Source organism: Aspergillus vadensis (assembly GCF_003184925.1).
Source record: "Aspergillus vadensis CBS 113365 unplaced genomic scaffold BO88scaffold_5, whole genome shotgun sequence".
NCBI classification, from domain to species: Eukaryota; Fungi; Ascomycota; class Eurotiomycetes; order Eurotiales; family Aspergillaceae; genus Aspergillus; species Aspergillus vadensis.
Window position 1 is genome coordinate 524,070 of NW_020292043.1, and position 18,545 is coordinate 542,614.

The 18,545-nt window shown below is 50.8% G+C and overlaps 8 protein-coding genes across 8 annotated transcripts; 6 read left to right on the plus strand and 2 right to left on the minus strand.

Annotated features, from left to right (window-relative positions):
• The first annotated feature begins 169 nt into the window (after positions 1-169).
• Positions 170-1,998, plus strand: nuf2 (kinetochore-associated Ndc80 complex subunit NUF2). Its single transcript, XM_025706223.1, has 4 exons — positions 170-371; positions 428-688; positions 760-1,674; positions 1,727-1,998. The coding sequence occupies exons 1-4, from the start codon at positions 270-272 to the stop codon at positions 1,838-1,840; spliced, it is 1,392 nt and encodes a 463-aa protein (XP_025565323.1). The 5' UTR covers positions 170-269; the 3' UTR covers positions 1,841-1,998.
• Positions 1,841-2,830, minus strand: BO88DRAFT_233442 (uncharacterized protein). Its single transcript, XM_025702077.1, has one exon. The coding sequence runs from the start codon at positions 2,717-2,719 to the stop codon at positions 1,964-1,966; it is 756 nt and encodes a 251-aa protein (XP_025565324.1). The 5' UTR covers positions 2,720-2,830; the 3' UTR covers positions 1,841-1,963.
• Positions 2,831-3,737: 907 nt separating this feature from the next.
• Positions 3,738-5,310, plus strand: BO88DRAFT_423411 (MCT family MFS transporter; the record flags this gene model as incomplete). The annotated part of the gene is made up of 2 exons (XM_025708646.1): positions 3,738-3,983; positions 4,045-5,310. The coding sequence occupies 2 exons, from the start codon at positions 3,738-3,740 to the stop codon at positions 5,308-5,310; spliced, it is 1,512 nt and encodes a 503-aa protein (XP_025565325.1).
• Positions 5,311-5,857: 547 nt separating this feature from the next.
• Positions 5,858-8,588, plus strand: BO88DRAFT_486038 (AP-3 complex subunit beta). Its single transcript, XM_025712388.1, has 3 exons — positions 5,858-5,961; positions 6,038-6,195; positions 6,264-8,588. Exons 1-3 carry the CDS (start codon positions 5,922-5,924, stop codon positions 8,505-8,507), a joined length of 2,442 nt encoding a protein of 813 aa, XP_025565326.1. The 5' UTR covers positions 5,858-5,921; the 3' UTR covers positions 8,508-8,588.
• A 287-nt stretch (positions 8,589-8,875) lies between these two features.
• Positions 8,876-10,492, plus strand: BO88DRAFT_383806 (serine/threonine-protein phosphatase). The gene is made up of 3 exons (XM_025704675.1): positions 8,876-9,330; positions 9,383-9,616; positions 9,761-10,492. The coding sequence occupies exons 1-3, from the start codon at positions 9,315-9,317 to the stop codon at positions 10,471-10,473; spliced, it is 963 nt and encodes a 320-aa protein (XP_025565327.1). The 5' UTR covers positions 8,876-9,314; the 3' UTR covers positions 10,474-10,492.
• A 787-nt stretch (positions 10,493-11,279) lies between these two features.
• Positions 11,280-12,252, minus strand: BO88DRAFT_335296 (rho GDP-dissociation inhibitor; the record flags this gene model as incomplete). The annotated part of the gene is made up of 4 exons (XM_025702839.1): positions 11,280-11,410; positions 11,483-11,531; positions 11,585-11,907; positions 12,162-12,252. 4 exons carry the CDS (start codon positions 12,250-12,252, stop codon positions 11,280-11,282), a joined length of 594 nt encoding a protein of 197 aa, XP_025565328.1.
• Positions 12,253-14,201: 1,949 nt separating this feature from the next.
• Positions 14,202-15,786, plus strand: BO88DRAFT_335325 (KilA-N domain-containing protein; the record flags this gene model as incomplete). Its single annotated transcript, XM_025702840.1, has 5 exons — positions 14,202-14,262; positions 14,297-14,583; positions 14,649-14,811; positions 14,861-15,707; positions 15,762-15,786. 5 exons carry the CDS (start codon positions 14,202-14,204, stop codon positions 15,784-15,786), a joined length of 1,383 nt encoding a protein of 460 aa, XP_025565329.1.
• Positions 15,787-16,711: 925 nt separating this feature from the next.
• On the plus strand, positions 16,712-18,520 carry BO88DRAFT_402895 (cleavage polyadenylation factor subunit CLP1). Its single transcript, XM_025706224.1, has 2 exons — positions 16,712-17,639; positions 17,693-18,520. The coding sequence occupies exons 1-2, from the start codon at positions 17,111-17,113 to the stop codon at positions 18,472-18,474; spliced, it is 1,311 nt and encodes a 436-aa protein (XP_025565330.1). The 5' UTR covers positions 16,712-17,110; the 3' UTR covers positions 18,475-18,520.
• Positions 18,521-18,545: the final 25 nt, after the last annotated feature.

The window sequence follows — 18,545 nt, forward strand, 5'->3', positions numbered from 1 at the left end:
TCTAAAACTGGTTCACTGTCCACAGGTAATTCCGCTGTGGCCGCCGCAAAGAGTCATCGAAAAAGGGAAGCGTGGAGTAAGTTTGCATTGTTTGTCTGTGATGCCCCTCTCCCACCGCGCTAATCCGCTTCTGGTTGCCATGCGAGTCCTGCGCAGTAAACAATCATCACAACATCCATCGAGCGGGCACCAATCTCGCCACCACTCTGCCTTGGCCGTGTTCGAGTGATTTCTGTAGCTCATCATCTTAGCTTGGACTGCGAGAAACCATGGCGTACGGCAGCCGAATGAGCCAGCAATTCCATGGCTCCCAGCAACACCACAATAGAGGTCGCAAAAAGGAGGATGATAATGATGCTCTTATGCGCCTGGTCAGTTCACAGTCGAACAAGACATCTTCGCTTACAATATCTAATACTGCTAGCAGCCAGACAAGGAAATTGCAGGATGCATTAATGACATCGGCATCCCTTTCACCGCCGCCGACTTGATCAAGCCAAACCCGCAACAGATTCAAATGGTCTTTGAATGGTTTGCTGAGCTCCTCATGAATATGACACGCGAAACCGTAGAGCCAGCGATGCGAGCTGCGGCGGATGATATCTGCGGCGACTACCCCGACATCGTACCTACTGACACGCGCAACCTCATGGGGTTCTTTACCAGCCTACGGCGGTTGATGATGGAGGTGCGTATGAACCCGCTTTACACCAAACCAGACGAGCTCAGTCGGATCTAATTTGACATACGCCAATATAGTGTGGCGTCAATGATTTTATGTTCACCGATCTCACCAAGCCTACGCATGATCGACTCGTCAAGATATTCTCCTATCTCATCAACTTTGTTAGATTCCGCGAATCTCAAACGCCCGTTATTGATGAGCACTTCAACAAGGGCGAGAAGGTCAAATCGCGCATCGACACCCTATACACGGAGAACCAGGAGATGGAGCAGCGCCTCGAAGAAATGCGCCGGACTATGAAGGCCAACGAGGCACAAGTTAAGGACAAGGTACGACGTAACGACGAGTTGAAAGCGCGACTGCTCGAATTGCGGCGCAACCAAGAGCGAGTAGCCGAGATGCTAGAAAGAGCCAAGGCGGATAAGGCAAGACGGCAAGCGCAGCTCGAGGAGAAGACAGAAAGGGTCGTTCGTACGCGGCAAGAAGTCGAGAAACTGCGTCCTTATGTAATGGAGAGCCCCATCTCTCTCCAGGCCTCGCTGAGTGATTTGTCGGAGAATCTCCTTCGTGAGAAAGCGCAAATCGATGCGATGGAGAAACGAGCGAGAGCTCTGCAAACATCATCAGACACGTTTACGGTTGTTAGTAACGATGTGCAAGCCTGTGTGCGCCTTCTCGAAGATATATCCGTGGAACTGCAAAAGGAAGATGATGAGGAGTCTAGGGCCTCTAGGAATAGAGAGGCCATTTCCGAACGAGGGAACAATGTTAGGGAGGTGGAGCAGACCGAGAAGTTGCTGCAGCGCCAGCTGGCACGATGGAATGAGAGGATCGAGGCTCTGCGAAAGAATGCTCAAGAAAAAGCAGAAGTAGCGCAGGCGCGTATGGAAGAACTCCGGGAAGTCCAGAAACAACTCCGGGAGGAGCGAGCTGAAAAGCAGCGCGACATGGAGCGGAGGAGAATTCGGATTGAACAGACTGAGAAGAAGGTAAATATCTCTTGTTTTCTTCGGCTTTGCATACTTTACTAATTTTCTCCAGATGGCCGATCTCAAGGAGAACATCGAGAGCGAAATCCAAAGCGCTCACGATGAATACTTGAAGTTGGAGTCACATATCAAACTCTATATCACGGACATGGAGAAATGCCTATAAATTTGGGAAATCATTACGGTGTCAAATCGGGAGTTTAGGGCTGGTTCAAGGATACCCGGTTGATTATGGGGGTTTACATTGTCTTATAGCACATATCTTGCTCTATTACTGTCATTCAAGTCGTCAGACGTCTATAACTGTAGTGTCTGTAATCGGAGCCTCATTATCATTAAACTCAAACCACCGCTGCACGACCCTTTTAACTGGTACTCCACCCCCTCGATACGAAGTACTTTCCTCTCCAACCCGCACAGAGCTGTTCAACAGCGGCACCTGCGTATGCCATGACACCTCCCCCATCCCACTCCCACTCCCCGTGGAATCACCAACATCTTTACATTCACACAGCACAAGATCCCACCCCCCTCGATCCGCCACCTCCACCACCGCCGCAAACATCCTCGACAATCCCTGAGCAGAGAACTCCGAAGTAGGAACATGTAAAGCCAACGGGTTCAGAATAGCCAGAAGAGGTGCTGGTGCTGGTGGTTGTTGTTTCGTCTGCCCTTCCCTCTCCTCTGTAGTAGTAGAAGTAGTAGTCGTAGTCAACAACTCTCGTTGCAATCCTACACCATCTTCCGGCGATCGTATCACAGACAAGTACGCTCGAAGATGTTCCAGCGTAGGGCAGTACACTAACTTAATGCTGCTTGATTTGGACAGCACCCCAATGGTGTTCTTGGTAAGTATGTGATTATGTTGATGATGTTCTTCAGTTCCTGGTCCTGAGGCGAGTAATAATTGCTCTAGGAATTTTTCTTTTGTTGTGCATATGAGTAGTATTGTAGCGGGCGCATCTTGGGTGATGATGTGTTGGAGGAAATCTGTTTTGCGGTCGCTGGTGGTGTAGATTTGTCGGGTTGGAGGGGGTTGGGTCATAATAGATAGTACTAAGTAGTATTGTTGGGGTGGGTGTTTGATTCTGTAGATAGAATGATAGACGGTTTGTTACTATGTAGGTGGATGGGTAGATGGATGGATGAGTTGTGGAGTGCATTAGCGCTGAGCTATCTACTACTTATGACTAGTAGTGGTTGGGTTAGGATTTGGAGAGGGTGGTTGAACCGTTTGATTTGGCGCTTCTGATTGGTGCTTTTAATTGCTACCGCAGCATTTAGTATAGAAGAGGGAGGCTCGTTTAGATCTATACGAACGTGACCCAATTTTTATCAAGTTTATATGGATTGAATAATGCAGCTCAGTCAGCTGCAATGGGCTGATCATGTACCTATTTACCTGGACAATATTCAGTTGGTGCCGAGAGTCAAAATTATACATCAGACAACAATCCCACGCCACCTAGTAGGTTTAATTGGAACCTTTCCTTACTCTACCTAGTACGGCTAGTGACTATCAGCGCTTACCTACTCCGTCTATTTGATCATACACTAGTACTGTTCAAGTCATCTTTCCTTCTAGGCATTGAAGACAAGCAGATGGTGTGCCTTATAAGCATAATGAGGCGTAGGAAAGTACTAGATTAGCTTCGAATCAAGAAAGGTCACAGCAACTGATAACTGGAAGACACTATAGTAAATGCCTCCGCACTTAATTTAACATTTCATGATGACTGGAAGCTATGTACAGGGGTGTATAGATAGCCTTATGCACGCCAAGCTGGGGTACGCAAATTCAATGTTAGTCGGATAGTTACACTGTGCAACGATGGTATGACTCAACCAAAATAATAATCAACTAGTTAGATCCCTGTCAATTACTTAGCCATTGTCTTCTTATATATGGGGCCTATGATCATATCTTGGTGGGTGTTTTTGGTAACCACTTATGTATCTTGTATACCATTGAATAAGAAAAGGTGGATTTTCACATCTTTTCCTCTTCGTTTAGTTTCGAATAATTATCCGAATAAGCCCTCTTGCTGGTGATGAGCAGAGATATGAATTCTGAGGAGAACGGTGGCTCAAGCTACACAATGACTGCAGCTGTGCCAAACCACGACGCCATTCATCCTTCTACCGACTTTTCGGAGACGGTGCTGTCCAAGAATGGCACAGCCGATGGCAAGCTAGCCGATCCCGAACAGGCTCAATCATCAGCACCAGTAGAGATTAACGGTGGTTATGGCTGGATCTGTGTGCTGTGCGTCTTTCTGGTCAATGCCCATACTTGGGGAATCAACAGTGTAGGGCTCTACAAAAGATCTTCTAGACAAGGCTATACTTACAGACTCTTGTCGCAATTAGGCCTATGGTGTCTTTCTGGCTCATTATCTGGACACGAATACATTCCCAGGAGCATCAGACCTCGACTGTGCCTTTGTCGGAGGCCTCTCCCTCAGTATGGCTCAATTCATCGCGCCAGTCGCAACAATCACGACCCGAATGTGGGGTACAAGAGTTACCTTGATGATCGGGATCACATTGCAGACCGCGGCATTGTTGGGAGCGTCATGGGCGGGTCAGATCTGGCAATTGTTCCTCAGCCAAGCTCTGTGCTTTGGATTCGGCATGGGCATGCAATTCAGTGCTACTGTTGGCATCATTCCTCAGTGGTTCACTCGCCGTCGGTCCCTTGCCAATGGTATTGCAACGGCTGGATCGGGAATCGGAGGCCTTATCTATTCATTGGCTACAAGTGCCATTATTCAGAAATGGGGCATTGGCTGGGCTTTTCGCATCCTGGCGATCGTCTCCGCTGCTGCGTGCGGCTTCTCTGCTATCATTGTAAGGGATCGAAACAAGGCCATTGGAGCTGTTCAAATCGCCTTCCATACAGAGCTTTTAAGAAGACCAGAGTTCCTGCTCACTTTGGCCTGGGGTTGCTTTAGCGTGTTGGGCTACGTGGCCCTTCTGTTCTCCATTCCCGACTATGCAACCACCGTAGGCCTGACCGCATCTCAAGGCTCAATTGTTGGTGCCATGTTCAATCTTGGAGGAGGCCTTGGGCGACCTGTTATAGGGTACGTCAGCGATAGCTTTGGACGGCTGAACACCGCTCTAGCTTGTACCTTCTTGGCTGGCCTGTTTTCTCTCGTCATCTGGGTCTTTGCCAAAAATTTCGGAGTCCTCCTCTTCTATGCGTTGATTAGCGGTCCTTTTGCTGCGACCTTCACGACTACTGTAGCTCCAGTTGGCGCGGAGGTTGTGGGATTACAACTCTTGCCATCTGCATTGTCGATCTTCTGGCTTTCAGTCGTCATCCCGAGCACATTTGCTGAACCGATCGCTCTTTGGCTGCGCACCGACAACGAAACTAACTTCCTGCATGCCCAGATATTTGTCGGCTTCATGTTCATGGCAGCATGCATTTGCCTCGGACTTGTGCGAGCATGGAAGGTATCAGCGCTTTCCAGCTCTGATGCTGACGGCGATCCTCTCAAGCAGGAAACCCAAATCAGGGACGATGATGCCGTGCCGCGAGAGTCAGCCGTGGGAACGGCGAGCAGCGTACCTAGTATAACAAGCAAAGCAAAGATTGTGAAGGGATTATTCACGATGGCGAGGGTATGAATCATGTAGACCGAGATATATCCGGATAGAAGGGGTCCTCTACCGTTCTATGGATAGGAGCCAATTAGCCAATTTCGTGGCTTCAGGCCATAATCCATCACCTGGTGTTGATATATGAGCAAATCTGGCGGACTTCGCTTATCACGTCATCTCTATTCAGCATATTGCTTCCTCCATATCAAAACAAGACGTAAAACCAACAAATGGAGTTGCCATGCTCTAGGGCGAGTTTTCAGTCACGCAGACATGACGCCGCAAGTCATGGTTTCTCCCACCGAAGGCCGTTGAGACATCTAGTTGTTTACTGCAGGTAAAATTAACAGTAGATTCTATGGAGAAATTAAATAGCATTGTTAACAATGATGACTTAGGGGTGTGAACAAGAATAAGTTCTCCCAATCTCCTGCCTCGATGATGGTTACCGAGATAGCAAGTGGGATTAGCGGACGATGGAAAGTAGCCGTAGTCAAGCACGTTACCCAATCGTCATGTCAGCTGCCCGCCCGCCGCCGCGGAACTCCCAACTTCCTCCAGCTCCCCTCTATTAGGGACAACCCCCCTCCCCAGGTCTGATCTGTTATTGCGCCTATGCGAAGGACCTCGGGGCCAAGATGGAGACCATTTCCAGAATATCCACGATGCTGGAAACAGGTAATGTCACCGCGGACAGTTGCTCGCCAATTGTCCTCCGCATTTGGACAAATCAACTAACTGATCGTGCGAGCAGCTCGTGAGCTCACCCTCGAAGCAGCCCAGTCAGCAGCCCTGAGTAAGGGGTCTAGCACGGGTTTATCGTCTCGGAATTTGGCTACTGCTCACATCAAAAAGCTTCTGGATAGTCGGAATGACCGGGAGGTTCTGGATGGCATGCGCCGGGTGATTACGGTAGGGCCCCGAGATGCCTAAATGCAAGAATCCATTGTCTAACGCTCTTTTGGTTTTGCGCCATATAGTTGATGTACCGATCCGAACCCTCCCTTCCTTTCTTCTCGGCTGTGGTCAAAAACGTCGCTAGTTCGAATCTTGAGGTTAAGAAGTTAGTCTACATCTATTTGGTCCATCATGCGGAGGCGGAACCGGACCTTGCGCTCCTATCTATCAATGCCATCCAGAAGTCTCTTACCGATCAGAACCCCCACTCGCGGGCTATGGCGCTTCGTACAATGTCCGGAATCAGGGTGCCAGTTATCAGTCAGATTGTGTCCCTTGCAATCAAAAGAGGCTGCGGCGACATGAGCCCACATGTTCGCAAAGCCGCAGCACTGGCAATCCCAAAGTGTTATCGCCTGGACCCGAGTACACTCCCTCAGCTAATTGGGTATCTTACTACTTTGCTCGGTGATAGCCAGTACTTTGTCCTCGGGCCTGCTGTCGCCGCTTTCCTAGATGTTTGTCCGGACAGGATCGACCTCATTCATAAGCATTACCGAAGCCTTGTCAAGAAGCTCGTCGACATGGACGAATGGAGCCAACTCTCAACACTGCGTCTTCTGACCTTTTACGCCAGGAAGTGCTTCCCTCGCAAGGTCCAGAAAGGTAAACAGGCAGTTTCTGAAGGCTTCTACGAGGACGATAAGGCGCCGGAGAGCAATGGTGATGATAACGAGCATGAAGTGCTTGTGCTGGACCCTGATCTTGAGTTCCTCTTACGTACTTGCAAGCTGTTGCTGCAGAATCGCAACTCCGCTGTGATTGTTGGCGTTGTCCGGTGTTTCCTTTACCTCGGCACTCCCGAGTATCTCGATGCCGCCGTTGGTCCTCTAGTTGCGCTGGTTCGGAGCCCACAGGATACGCAGCATGTTGCGCTATATAACATTGTCGCCGTTGCCCTAAAACACCCCAAGCCGTTTACGAAATACACTACGCACTTCCTGGTCCACGCGGTAGATCCGCCTCATATCTGGCGCCTCAAGCTGGAAGTACTCACTCTACTCTTTCCCCACTGCGGGCTGCACTTGAAGGGCGTGATCCTCAGCGAACTGGAACACTTTTCTCAGAGCTCAGACCCAGACCTAGTGCGAGAAAGCGTGCGTGCTATAGGGCGCTGCGCACAGAGTGAACCTCGAAGTGCTGATCATTGTCTCCGCGTCCTTTTGAGTCAAGTTACGAGTCTAGACGACAACCTTGTTTCAGAGTCGTTGACCGTTATCAGACACCTCATCCAGCAGGACCCACCTTCACACGAGAAGACAGTGATCCAGCTTGTCAAGCATTTGGGATTAACAAAGAATTCCGATGCCAGAGCAACCATTGTTTGGCTGGTCGGAGAATTTGCCGGTGTCGCGCCTGAGAGAAATATTGCGGCCGATATCCTGCGCATTCTGGTACAAGACTTTGCAAATGAATCCGAGGCCGTTAAGCAGCAGATCATCCTCCTGGGTGCTAAGGTATATTTGCATCATCTGTTGCGGAACCCTCCAAAGGAGGTGCCGCCACCAGAGCCCAAGCCTGAAAAGATCGTCAACGAGTGGACGGAGAACGAAGAGGAGCGGAAAGAGGATTCAGGCGACGAGAAACCGCAGAGTGATGAGCCTGAAGAAGATAGGATGACGCTGCTCTGGCGATACCTTCTTCTCCTTGCTCGATATGATCCTTCCTACGATCTCCGCGACCGGGCCCGCCTATACAAGGCTCTGCTCGCTTCTCCTTCTTCTACGCAACTGGCTAATCTGCTATTGCTTGCCCCGAAGCCCGTTCCACACGCCCCAAGCCCGTCAGAAACACGCAAGGACCTGCTGATTGGCTCCTCGACCCTCGTTGTTGGTCCCGACGCTGGAATGCTTGGCTTGAATGGCTATCAAAGCCTCCCTGAATGGGTTGAGTCCGGACAAGAGCCCGACCCACGCCTCCGAGAGAACGATATCAAACCAAGTTTGGTAGAAAAGTCGTCCTTGACTGCGGGAGAGCGGCTTGATCGAGCCCTCAAGGAGCATGAAAGTACCGCTGCAACTTCAGGCAGGCAACGGGATGGTCGCGGAGTAGCGGGTGCCTCCTCAGCGAAGGGGAAGTCACTCGACCAGTGGCTTGAGGAGCCAGAGACGGAGACTGAGGAAGAGACAGAAACAGAGGAAGAGGTTACCGACTCTGAATACGAGGAAGTGACGGACGAGGAAACGGACGAAGAGGAGGAAACAGATGAAGAATATGAGACGGATGAAGAAGAGCAGGGGCAGAGTGCAGGACTCTTGAAGCAGTGATACCCAATTGGAGAGATGGGAAGAGCATTTGTACAGATTAGCTGCATAGACCAACATGATATACTTCCAATTCTAGATGTGACGGCCTGCACTCCGTATTCAATACTTCACTCTAGTACGGAAAATGGGTGCTGGCAGGAGGTCTTTCTCACCTCCGAAGTGCCAGATCTCAAAGACATTATGCATAATATAGCCTTCTGGTAGTTATTCGCTGGCAAACAAGTGATGTATGGCTATTCACACCTCCAACCGTCAGACTGCGACGATGCGGACGGAGCAGCAGGCGGTGCCACCCGGCAGAATGTGGCCAGGAATCCCTCGGCGGGTTGAATGGGCTTTGTGCCTGTCGATAATCCTGGTTTGCTTCATCCCCATCTGTTAGAAGTACAGATTCTTTTCGAAATATGGATTGAGTGCAGCGCAAGCTCTCCGAAAGATTACTCACACCCCTCCGAACCCGCGTCTAGATTTTGCTCTTCCCTCACCGGTCACAGGTCCCCCCCTGTGAGACGCTCACTCCTGCTCCTGCGTACTGTGTGCCGTTGGCCATGATGCGAGCTACTGCAGGAACCTCTCAAACAAACATATCCCTTCGCGAACCGGAACGACTACTATTCACTCTCCGCTTATAATAGCGGTGCTTTTAAACCGTTGATCATTTCTCCTTCTTTTTGGGCACCTGTACACGACTTTCGGTGGACTTCTGAGCCTCCATTTTCTATTATTGAGCGCAATCGAACGTTGCGCGCTGCATGAATATACAGATATCTTTGAACATCCTGAGCTAATTGATATACCTGCTCCGAAATGCCTGGATTACCAGGTAAGCATTCTTCCCTCTACTCGTCCTGTGCGGCCCCTCACCGTTGGATCAGCTAGTATCGACCTCGACGAGTGCATTGAGAGACTCTACCGGAAAGAGTTGCTGGCAGACTCGGTGATCGAAGCGATATGTGCCAAGGCGAAGGAATTGCTGATGAAAGAGAGCAATGTCGTCCACATTGCGGCTCCGGTCACGGTGGTCGGAGACATCCATGGACAGTTCTTCGACATGATTGAGATATTCAAGATCGGAGGATTCTGTCCCAATACAAACTACTTATTTCTCGGTTAGTATTCCGCGTGATATTATACTGGTGATTGGCGGGGAAAGAAGGGAATGGGCAGCAACAAGAGAAAGCGTGCCGATCCCCAGAGAGATTTCGGTTTATGTGTGAGCATGAGTGCTGACGGACGTCCTTCCAATCAAACAGGCGACTATGTGGACCGAGGCTTGTTCAGCGTGGAGACCATCTCCCTCCTCGTATGCTTGAAACTACGATACCCCCAGCGCGTCCATCTTATCCGCGGCAATCATGAGTCGCGCGGTGTAACGCAATCATACGGATTCTATACGGAATGCGCGCGCAAATACGGCAATGCCAACGTCTGGCATTATTTCACGGATATGTTCGACTTCCTGACCCTCAGCGTGGTCATCAATGACCAGATCTTCTGCGTCCACGGCGGCCTATCCCCATCTATCCACTCCATCGACCAAATCAAAATCATCGACCGGTTCCGCGAAATCCCACACGAAGGTCCCATGGCTGATCTGGTTTGGTCGGATCCCGACACCGAACGGGATGAATTTTCCCTGTCGCCGCGTGGAGCGGGCTATACCTTCGGTGCGCAGGTGGTCCGCAAATTCCTCGAGGTCAACAGCATGTCGCATATTCTACGGGCTCACCAGCTGTGTCAGGAGGGATATCAAGTTCTCTACGATGACCGGCTCAGTACGGTCTGGAGTGCACCGAATTACTGTTACCGGTGCGGAAACCTGGCTAGTGTCCTGGAGGTCAGTGATACAGGCGAACGGTATTTCAATATCTTTGACGCCGCGCCCGAAAATGATATCCATCGGGGCGAGCAGCAGGCGCAGCAGAACAAGGATGGCCAGAGTCCGGTGATTGACTACTTTCTGTGATACCCTTCTTATCTTTTTCCTTCTATTTTCTTTTTTTTTTTTTTTTTTTTTTTTTTTTTTTTTTTTTTTTTTTTTTTTTTCTCGATTCTCTTTACTTTTGCTGCCTGAGGTTGCTTTTTTTGCTTTTATTTTTGCTTCTTTCCCTTTTTTTATGTCCTTTTTCCCTTTTTTTTTCTTGTGTCTTTTTTCAAACCCACATCCTCTTACACATCATTCAAGGATCTTCTTGGGGAGTTTGGTAAATATCACAGGCATTTATAGACAATATCCCAGGGTGCGATGTACGACAGCAGATGCAGTTAGAAAATTTAGAAAATTAGTCGGTCACACAGGATTTCTCGGTTCCCAGAGAGGAGAAACAGAAAAAGAAAAAGGCCCAGGACAGGATAGGACCGGGCCGGGCCGCACGCAAAACGGCCCTTAGTATGTATGCATAGTATGCGGTTATCGGGATGTAGTAGATGGGGCGGTTAAATTGCCAGATACTCAAAGCCACTCATAAAAAGATCCTAGCAGACAATAAAAGGGTTGTAAAAATATAATATTGTATTCCAGAACTCGGACAATAGTAAAGATGCGGATAGGTAGGTAGGTCCAACGCTAGTAAAACTGCGAAGAAAAGGCAGGGATATGGTGTGATGTGCTTGCGCTTCTCATGGAGTATGATATGGGTAGGTAGTTCATAGTTTCATATATGAGAGGATGGGAAAAGAAAGAAAGAGAGAAAGAAATTTGCGATGGGAAAAGCCAGAAAGCAGAGCCAGTCTGACTGACTATTCTAAACGACAAAATTCATTTCATTCTTTCTACCAGTCCTTGGCGATGTCGAAGGACCACTCGAACTGGAGGTGGGTGTGGTTGTCGTCGTCGACGAACTTGGACACGGCGTTGTAGTGGCCACGGGAGATCATGCCCGAAGGGGCTTCCTCGGCGTTGACTGTGAGTGTGTTAGGTACGGATCCCTTTACTGTGGAGTTGTATGGGGGAGGGCAGTTAATGAGCAGCTTACATTTCTTCTCGTAGAAGGGCTTGTCGGTGGTGCTGGGGGCGTAGCTTCCCTATAGGCGAGTGAGTAACATCCTGCCACGATTATCGAAATTAGAGCACTTACCAGCATCTCCTCGTCCTTGCTAACTCTGATACCCTTGCGCTTCACTACCTGAAGGTACTTGAGACCGCTCAGAACCTCATGGTGCACCTGGAAGACGACCTTGATGTGGAAGACGGCACCCTCCTTGATCTTGAAGGGCTTGTCCTTGAGGGTGTCGAGCGCATTGGGAGTAGACAGATCAATCACAACATCGGGGCGTCCTTCCACCTCCAGGGCAAGGGACTTGATGATGCACTTTCTGGGGTCATTGGGGTCGCCAATGGGAGTTCCAGTGGCCAGACCCAGAGAGGCCTTCCAGCGGTTGAGAGACTCGTCGTTCGCGTCTGTGAATGTTCCGAATTAGACAGGAATCAAGGCGGGTGGATGGTTTCAATGGAGAAAATAGGGTTATGCAAGAGACACCATTTCCAATTTCAACGGTGGAGTGTCAGGAATGCTTGCGATGTACGTCTGACGGGACTGAGCAGCAAGCAAGGGGGCGGCGGCGATGATAAATGCCACGAGGCTATTACCACGGGAAGTGGGAGGGGTATCGGATTGCCAGAGAGAGGGGCAGGCGAGCGTAGATAGCACATACCGAGGTTCTGGTACTCTTCAATGGTCTTCTTCTCTCCGACCTTGAAACCCTCGGTCTGGGAGGCAACGAGATCTTCTTCGTGCTCGGGCATGATTGTTGTTGGTGGGGTATTTGGAGATAGGGGGGAAATGGGAGGGAGAATGCTGATATTGCTCCTCACAAACGGGATATACAGACTAGAAAAAAAGGTGAGTCTTCGTCAGAAGAGACTAAGGAACATCGAACATCACGTACCAGACGATAGGAATACAGAAAAGTGCTGAGGAGAGAATTGTTTAGGAATGTTTTGGAGTGGAAGCAGTGGACTAAAGTAACAAGTGGGGGGAAGAAAGGCGGTGGAGGAGTGGATGGGAGTGGATGGAAGTGGATGGGCCAGACCAGACCATCTTCTTGCCTGGTGTCCGCCGAAAGATTAAGGGGAGCCAGAGCAATCCATGGAACAGGCCACGCAATGGGTATTTTTGGAACGGATGATAATTTGGGGATCTTGATCCTCTTTTGACTTCACGATCCTGTGACGAGAGATGAGACCATGCTAGGTTGCTATACAAACCCCGAGGTCCACCTCCCTGGATGGAAAGCCGGAGATGAGATGTCATAGAATTGCTACAGTCTGGTATCTACCATTGAGTATCAACTGCACTTGGAGGTGAATTATTTACTCGGTTTCGATTGGTTTGAATGGGATACTACTATCTTGGAAATACTCATATGTTGCTTGATAACTACAGTATCCATTAAGCCTTTTTATCCGGGTGGCTGCCGTGCAATTTACAGTAGCTTATTTCCTCATCCACGCTTAATTCCCGGTGATGAAGTTTGGGACTCTGGCGATTAGGCGAGAGATGATGATGTGCTTGCGTGCTGTATTCATACAACTCGATTGAGGCTCTACTATTATTATTCAATGCGCTTCAAGATGCACCTAATGATACTAGTAGTAGCTGGGCTGAGCTACCGTACTACCAAATGTGAATGGCCGTAGTACTTACTAGTAGTCGGGTTATTTATATCGCTGGTATACTACTAACCACTTACTAGTACTATAATATGTCTTGGACAAGTCTGGAGTTCGAGTGCTCAGGTTCAGTACTAGTAGTACTAATTACTCATTTGGAAAAGTTGCTTCAGCAATTGGAAGAAATACTAGGCCAGTGGTTAAGCTGTTTCATGCTTTGCAGACATGGTGGGCGTGTTTCATTCGAATCCAAGTTGCCCGAATGTCCAACTCAAGGCATATTGCGCATAGACATTATGCATGGTATATGCGGGTGGCCCAACTCAGCACCTACAAGTTATGAATCAATTCCAATACAGTCAAATCATTGCCTTGGACTTGAACCAGTAAAGGAAGGTTCTTCTGGTAGAAAAAGTAGATACTCTACGCGAACCGCAGCCATGGAACCCATTGCAACTTTGCAAGGAACCCGAAAACAACAAAAATCGTAATGGATGGGCGTCACGGGGACAACCGGCAGCGGTGAGGCGTCAAGGCAGCGATACCATGATGAGCCAAACACGTCACAACAGATACCGGGGGATGGGCCGGCACCGCAGATACTTGCTGTTTTGGCTTGTCCCACCAAAAACTAAGATTATGATTGGCTCAATGCTGCAGTGGTGTCACAGTAGCGCGGTACTGTGGGGGCTCCCAGACGGTCACAGCCGGTCACGGTGGGAATCAATCGCCCTCCCCAATTTGCTTTCGATTCCCTGATTATTTTCCTTCCCCTACGCATTTCTTTGATCCTGCTTATCGAACCCGCGCCCTGACTTCCATTCCATTATCACCTGGGTCGTCGCGGCTCTCTGCCTGAGCGTTCCTGTCCATCACCCGCTCATCTTAACCCGCGGTGCTTGTCTCTGTGCGCCCTCTTGTGGTGCCGTGTTTGCTTTCGCGACCTACCTCGCCTGGAGAGCGCCGACAGACGCGCCTGCAACGTGGCCGCCGTTTTGGCGACGCATCTTCTCTCATCACCAACCCTCATCCGATACCCCTCGCTTCTCCATTGACCCTGCTCGCGAGCCTGATCATTCATCATGGTGCGCTCACTGCCGAAGAAAAACAACCCTCTCATCCTTGCGGACGTGGCTCCTGCTTGTAAGTTATGATTCCAGCTAGCGCCCGAGCTCAGACTCGATCGTGGCATGCCGATATCTCCACCAAAGCGTGCGCAGACTAATTCGTCTCCTTCTACCTCCTGCGACATCAGACGATGAACTTCTTTCGCGCCGTCGTCTGGGAAAGACCAACCTCGCCGTGAAACCCACCCAGGTTGGCACGTCAAATGCGACAAAGCCTGAAAACCTTGGCCCCTTCGAGTATGCACACTTGCGCGCGCCGCTGCCTAGAGACCTCAAGGGCTCCGAGATTTTCCCCTCACACTCGCCTCAACAGCATCCCGAAACTTACTTTTTGATGGTAAGGATGGCTGATAACGAACCATAACGTGATGTCATAGAATGGTTGTTGACCTGTCGCTATAGAGACGTAGCAAAGATGGATTTGTCAGTGCTACCGGAATGTTCAAGATTGCCTTCCCTTGGGCAAAGCTCGATGAAGAACGGTCTGAGCGGGAGTACCTGAAGACCCGGACAGAGACTAGCGAAGACGAGATCGCCGGTAATGTTTGGATCTCGCCCCTGCTTGGTAAGTATCACAATTCAGCAGATATGAATATTGTGCTGATTACTTGTAGCCCTTGAGCTAGCGAAGGAGTATCAAATGTACGACTGGGTTAGGGCCCTTCTCGATCCTACCGACATCGTCCAAAGTCCCTCGTCCGCGAAGAAGCAAATTACCCCGCCACCTCGGTTTGATTTGCCGCCGATCGAAGCCCCGGCCATTCTCACTGCACCACGCCTCCGTAGGGGACGGTCTGCTTCTCCAAGCAAGAAATCGACCTCCCCGCGTAAGCCCCGCCAGACTCGCGCCATGAAAGAGGCCAACGCCGCGGCGACTAGTGCTGCCAACGCCAGCCTTCAGTCTTCTTTGGACTTGACGGCTTCCACCGTGGAGTCGGAATCGGTCACCGGCACCGTTCATCAGAGCGTTGAAGTGGACGGCGACGAGAAGCCCGCTCCTACCCCGAAGAAACCGGCATCCGCATCCAAGGCGAAGAGGACGGCTGCTCGTGCGGAAGAGCCCGAGGAGAAGGAGGAGCAGGAACGTGAGAAGGTCAAGGTCGATGTTGAGACCAACGCGGAGACTGTTGACGAGGCCAAAACCTCCCAGACCACCGTTTCCGTTGAGATGCCTATCAGCCTTCCAGAGGCACCGTCTGCCGCCGATACCGAGCAGATGATCGCCAAGGCGAAAGAAATGGTAGAAGAGGCGGTCAAGCTTCAGACCGAGACGGCGGAGCCATCGTCGGCTAAGGCAGCTCAGAAGCGCAAGACGGAAGTGCTCAGCGACGATGACGAGGAAGAAGATGAGGAATCGAAGACCCTCCGTGTAAAGCGGGCCAAGGTTCTGGAGGAAAAGCTCAAGCAGGAGCGCGTGCGGAACCGTGCTCTTGTTGGCGTTACGGCTGCCTTTGCGCTTGCGTAAGTCTTGCATGGCGCCAAATCTTTCAAGTATATTGCTAACCTGCTTCACAGCGCCTCTATTCCGTATTTCTTCTAAACACCCTAGCCAATTTGGAAGCAAAATTGTCGTGATTATGCGCCGTGTCGGCTTGCCCAAGTCCAGCTCAAGTCTGGACAAATCCGCCATCGATTCCACCCCCTTGGAAAATCTACCCCTTATTCCCCAACTGCTATGGTTTTGAACAATGCTTAATGGACAGGCAGCCGAAGCTGTTCCTTATCCGTTCACAATTTGCCCCTACTCTGGAATTCATCCGAGTTCAGGCTTTGGCCAATCCACCCGAGCGCATCACGATCCCTAAGTCCCAATTGAAGTGATTCTTGATGTATCGTATTGGCCGCGAATATTTCTTTACTAATGATGCCGTCTGGGTGCGAGTGATGTGGTTCGCACGGGGGATTGGCCGGTGAGGTCCTGGCGATCGAGGAAAGCCTTGGGTTCGTTTCGTTCATTATCTATGCCGTTTCTTATTATCTCCTGGATACCTGATATACGCCTCTATAATGTGGTTTTCTTTTCCTTTTTCTATTTTCTGTTCTACACCATTTGGACCGGGGCTGCACCCTGGAGTCGTGATGCAATCGGGATGGTTTGACTGGATTGTGTTCGGAGTTATGTCATTGTTAGGTAGATTTGCAAATGATGGATATGCAGTAACTATGAATTGAACATTGCCATAGTAGGTATCTCGTATAGCACTTGAAGTATAACATAGATAACCTAAGATAATAGTAAGATGGGCGTCCTGCGTACGCGAACCAGTCGGGACGGTTCCGTCCTGCAAACAGGCTAAACATCGTCATTCTCTCCGCCTGTTCGGAGCTCTACCAGAAACTCCAGTCCGCATACCAACCTCCAGATAAAACACCCAATTATCTAGGCGGATGCCATGTCGCTCCCCGGTCTCGATCTAACACAGCCCTCCGCGGACCGCGAGTTCGCCCCCGCCCCGCCCTCTCAGATCAGTCTCTCCAAGGGCTCCGAGTGGCGGTTCGAAGTCGCCTTTGGCACGACCGTCCGCGTAAAGGTGAGCTACCATAACCCCCCTCCCCTCAAGCAATCTCCATCTCTCCCCAATTCAGAAAAAGAGACAGCTGACTGACATATCTACCACCTGGAGAACTAGCTCTTAGCCGGAACCGCCGAACTCTTCGGTACCGAACTAGCCCCCTCCCAAACCTACACCTTCTCCGGCACCAAAGCAGCAATCTACACTTGGCATGGATGTACGCTAGAAGTCAGCGCCGGAGAGGCCATCACCGGCCTAGACAGTCTCGCCCCGGGAGGAACGAATGGGACAGCGACGCGCGGACTCGGCGCGGGAGGCTGCCAGAGCGAGTACGTGGCGGAGGAAACACCGATGATTGAATATGCGAACGTGCATTTTGCGCTGGAGACGCTACGACAGGAGGCCAAGGCGACGGGGAAGGATGGCCCGCGGGTGCTGATTCTCGGACCTGAAGACGCGGGCAAGACGAGTCTGTCGAAGATCTTGACGGCGTATGCGACCAAGGTGGGACGGCAGCCGCTGGTGGTCAATTTAGATCCTACGGAGGGCATGTTGAGTGTTCCGGGGACGTTGACGGCTACGGCGTTCCGGACGATGATTGATGTTGAGGAAGGCTGGGGAAGTAGCCCTATGTCCGGGCCGAGTGCGGTGCCGGTGAAACTGCCTTTGGTGTACTTTTATCCGATGCAGAATCCGTTGGAGGCCGATGGATCGGTGTATAAGTCTATCGTGTCGAGGTTGGCGCTGTCGGTGACGGGGCGGATGGCCGAGGATGAGGATGCTAGAGAGACGGGGATTATTGTGGATACGCCGGGGATTTTGAGTCAGAGTAAGGCTGGGAATGTTGAGATGATCAACCATATTGTGACGGAGTTTGCGAGTGAGTTTTTCTTGATCCTGGTGAGGGTGTATGCGCTGACAGGTTTGACCCAGTTACGACGATTCTGGTTATTGGCTCCGAGCGACTGTACAGCATCATGATGAAGAACTTTGATAACAAGCCTACGGCTAGTGCGTCTGCAGCGGCGTCGGATGAGCGCATTTCGGTGATCAAGCTGTCCAAGTCCGGGGGTTGTGTTGATCGCGATGCGGCGTTCATGAAGGCTGTCAGTGAGTCGCAGATCCGGACATACTTCTTCGGCAACCCAATCCCTTCAACGGCATCGGCGGCGCTGTCACTGTCTGCGTCGTCGTCGTCGACAAATGTTACGTTGTCGCCGCATGCGCAGCAGCTGGACTTTGGCGCTTTAGCGGTCTACAACTACACCATCGCCTCAGCAGAGGAGGACGAAGATGAGTACGACCCGTCACAGCTGGGTACCGGCGATGCCTTCCTCCCCGGCGGGAGCAACGACGTGGATCTGGGACAGACTCCGCAGGAAGAGACCCCGGTAGCACCGACGCTGCCTGGGATTGCTGGACCGGTGAAGGAAACGGTGACGCCGACTGGGTCGTCCAACGTGCCACTGAAGAAGGTGCTACCTCCTGCGCCGACAGCGCTGGCCAATTCGCTGCTGGCCATCACACATGCAAGCTCGACGGCCAGCCCGGCAGATGTGCGCGATGCCAGCATCATGGGCTTCCTGTACGTGGCGGACGTGGACGCGGAGAAGGGCAAGATCCGGGTGCTGGCGCCGGTTGGGGGTCGCGTGCCACCGCGGGCGATTGTATGGGGGAAGAAATGGCCTGGAGAGGTGGTGGGGTTAGTAGGATAATACCTAGTTACATAGCAGACATATTATGGCAGAATACTGTATTGCATATCTAAACTCCATCTTCTTGTCGC

Bases quoted from the DNA above. Each gene is read 5' to 3' on its own strand.
- nuf2 (XM_025706223.1), top strand. From the start codon at position 270: ATGGCGTACGGCAGCCGAATGAGCCAGCAATTCCATGGCTCCCAGCAA. The intron at 372-427 runs GTCAGTTCACAG...TACTGCTAGCAG, and splicing joins ATGATGCTCTTATGCGCCTG to CCAGACAAGGAAATTGCAGG. The intron at 689-759 runs GTGCGTATGAAC...ACGCCAATATAG, and splicing joins TACGGCGGTTGATGATGGAG to TGTGGCGTCAATGATTTTAT.
- BO88DRAFT_233442 (XM_025702077.1), bottom strand. From the start codon at position 2,719: ATGACCCAACCCCCTCCAACCCGACAAATCTACACCACCAGCGACCGC.
- BO88DRAFT_486038 (XM_025712388.1), top strand. From the start codon at position 5,922: ATGGAGACCATTTCCAGAATATCCACGATGCTGGAAACAG. The intron at 5,962-6,037 runs GTAATGTCACCG...TCGTGCGAGCAG, and splicing joins ATCCACGATGCTGGAAACAG to CTCGTGAGCTCACCCTCGAA. The intron at 6,196-6,263 runs GTAGGGCCCCGA...TGCGCCATATAG, and splicing joins GCATGCGCCGGGTGATTACG to TTGATGTACCGATCCGAACC.
- BO88DRAFT_383806 (XM_025704675.1), top strand. The intron at 9,617-9,760 runs GTTAGTATTCCG...CCAATCAAACAG, and splicing joins TACAAACTACTTATTTCTCG to GCGACTATGTGGACCGAGGC.
- BO88DRAFT_402895 (XM_025706224.1), top strand. From the start codon at position 17,111: ATGATTGAATATGCGAACGTGCATTTTGCGCTGGAGACGCTACGACAG. The intron at 17,640-17,692 runs GTGAGTTTTTCT...GGTTTGACCCAG, and splicing joins TATTGTGACGGAGTTTGCGA to TTACGACGATTCTGGTTATT.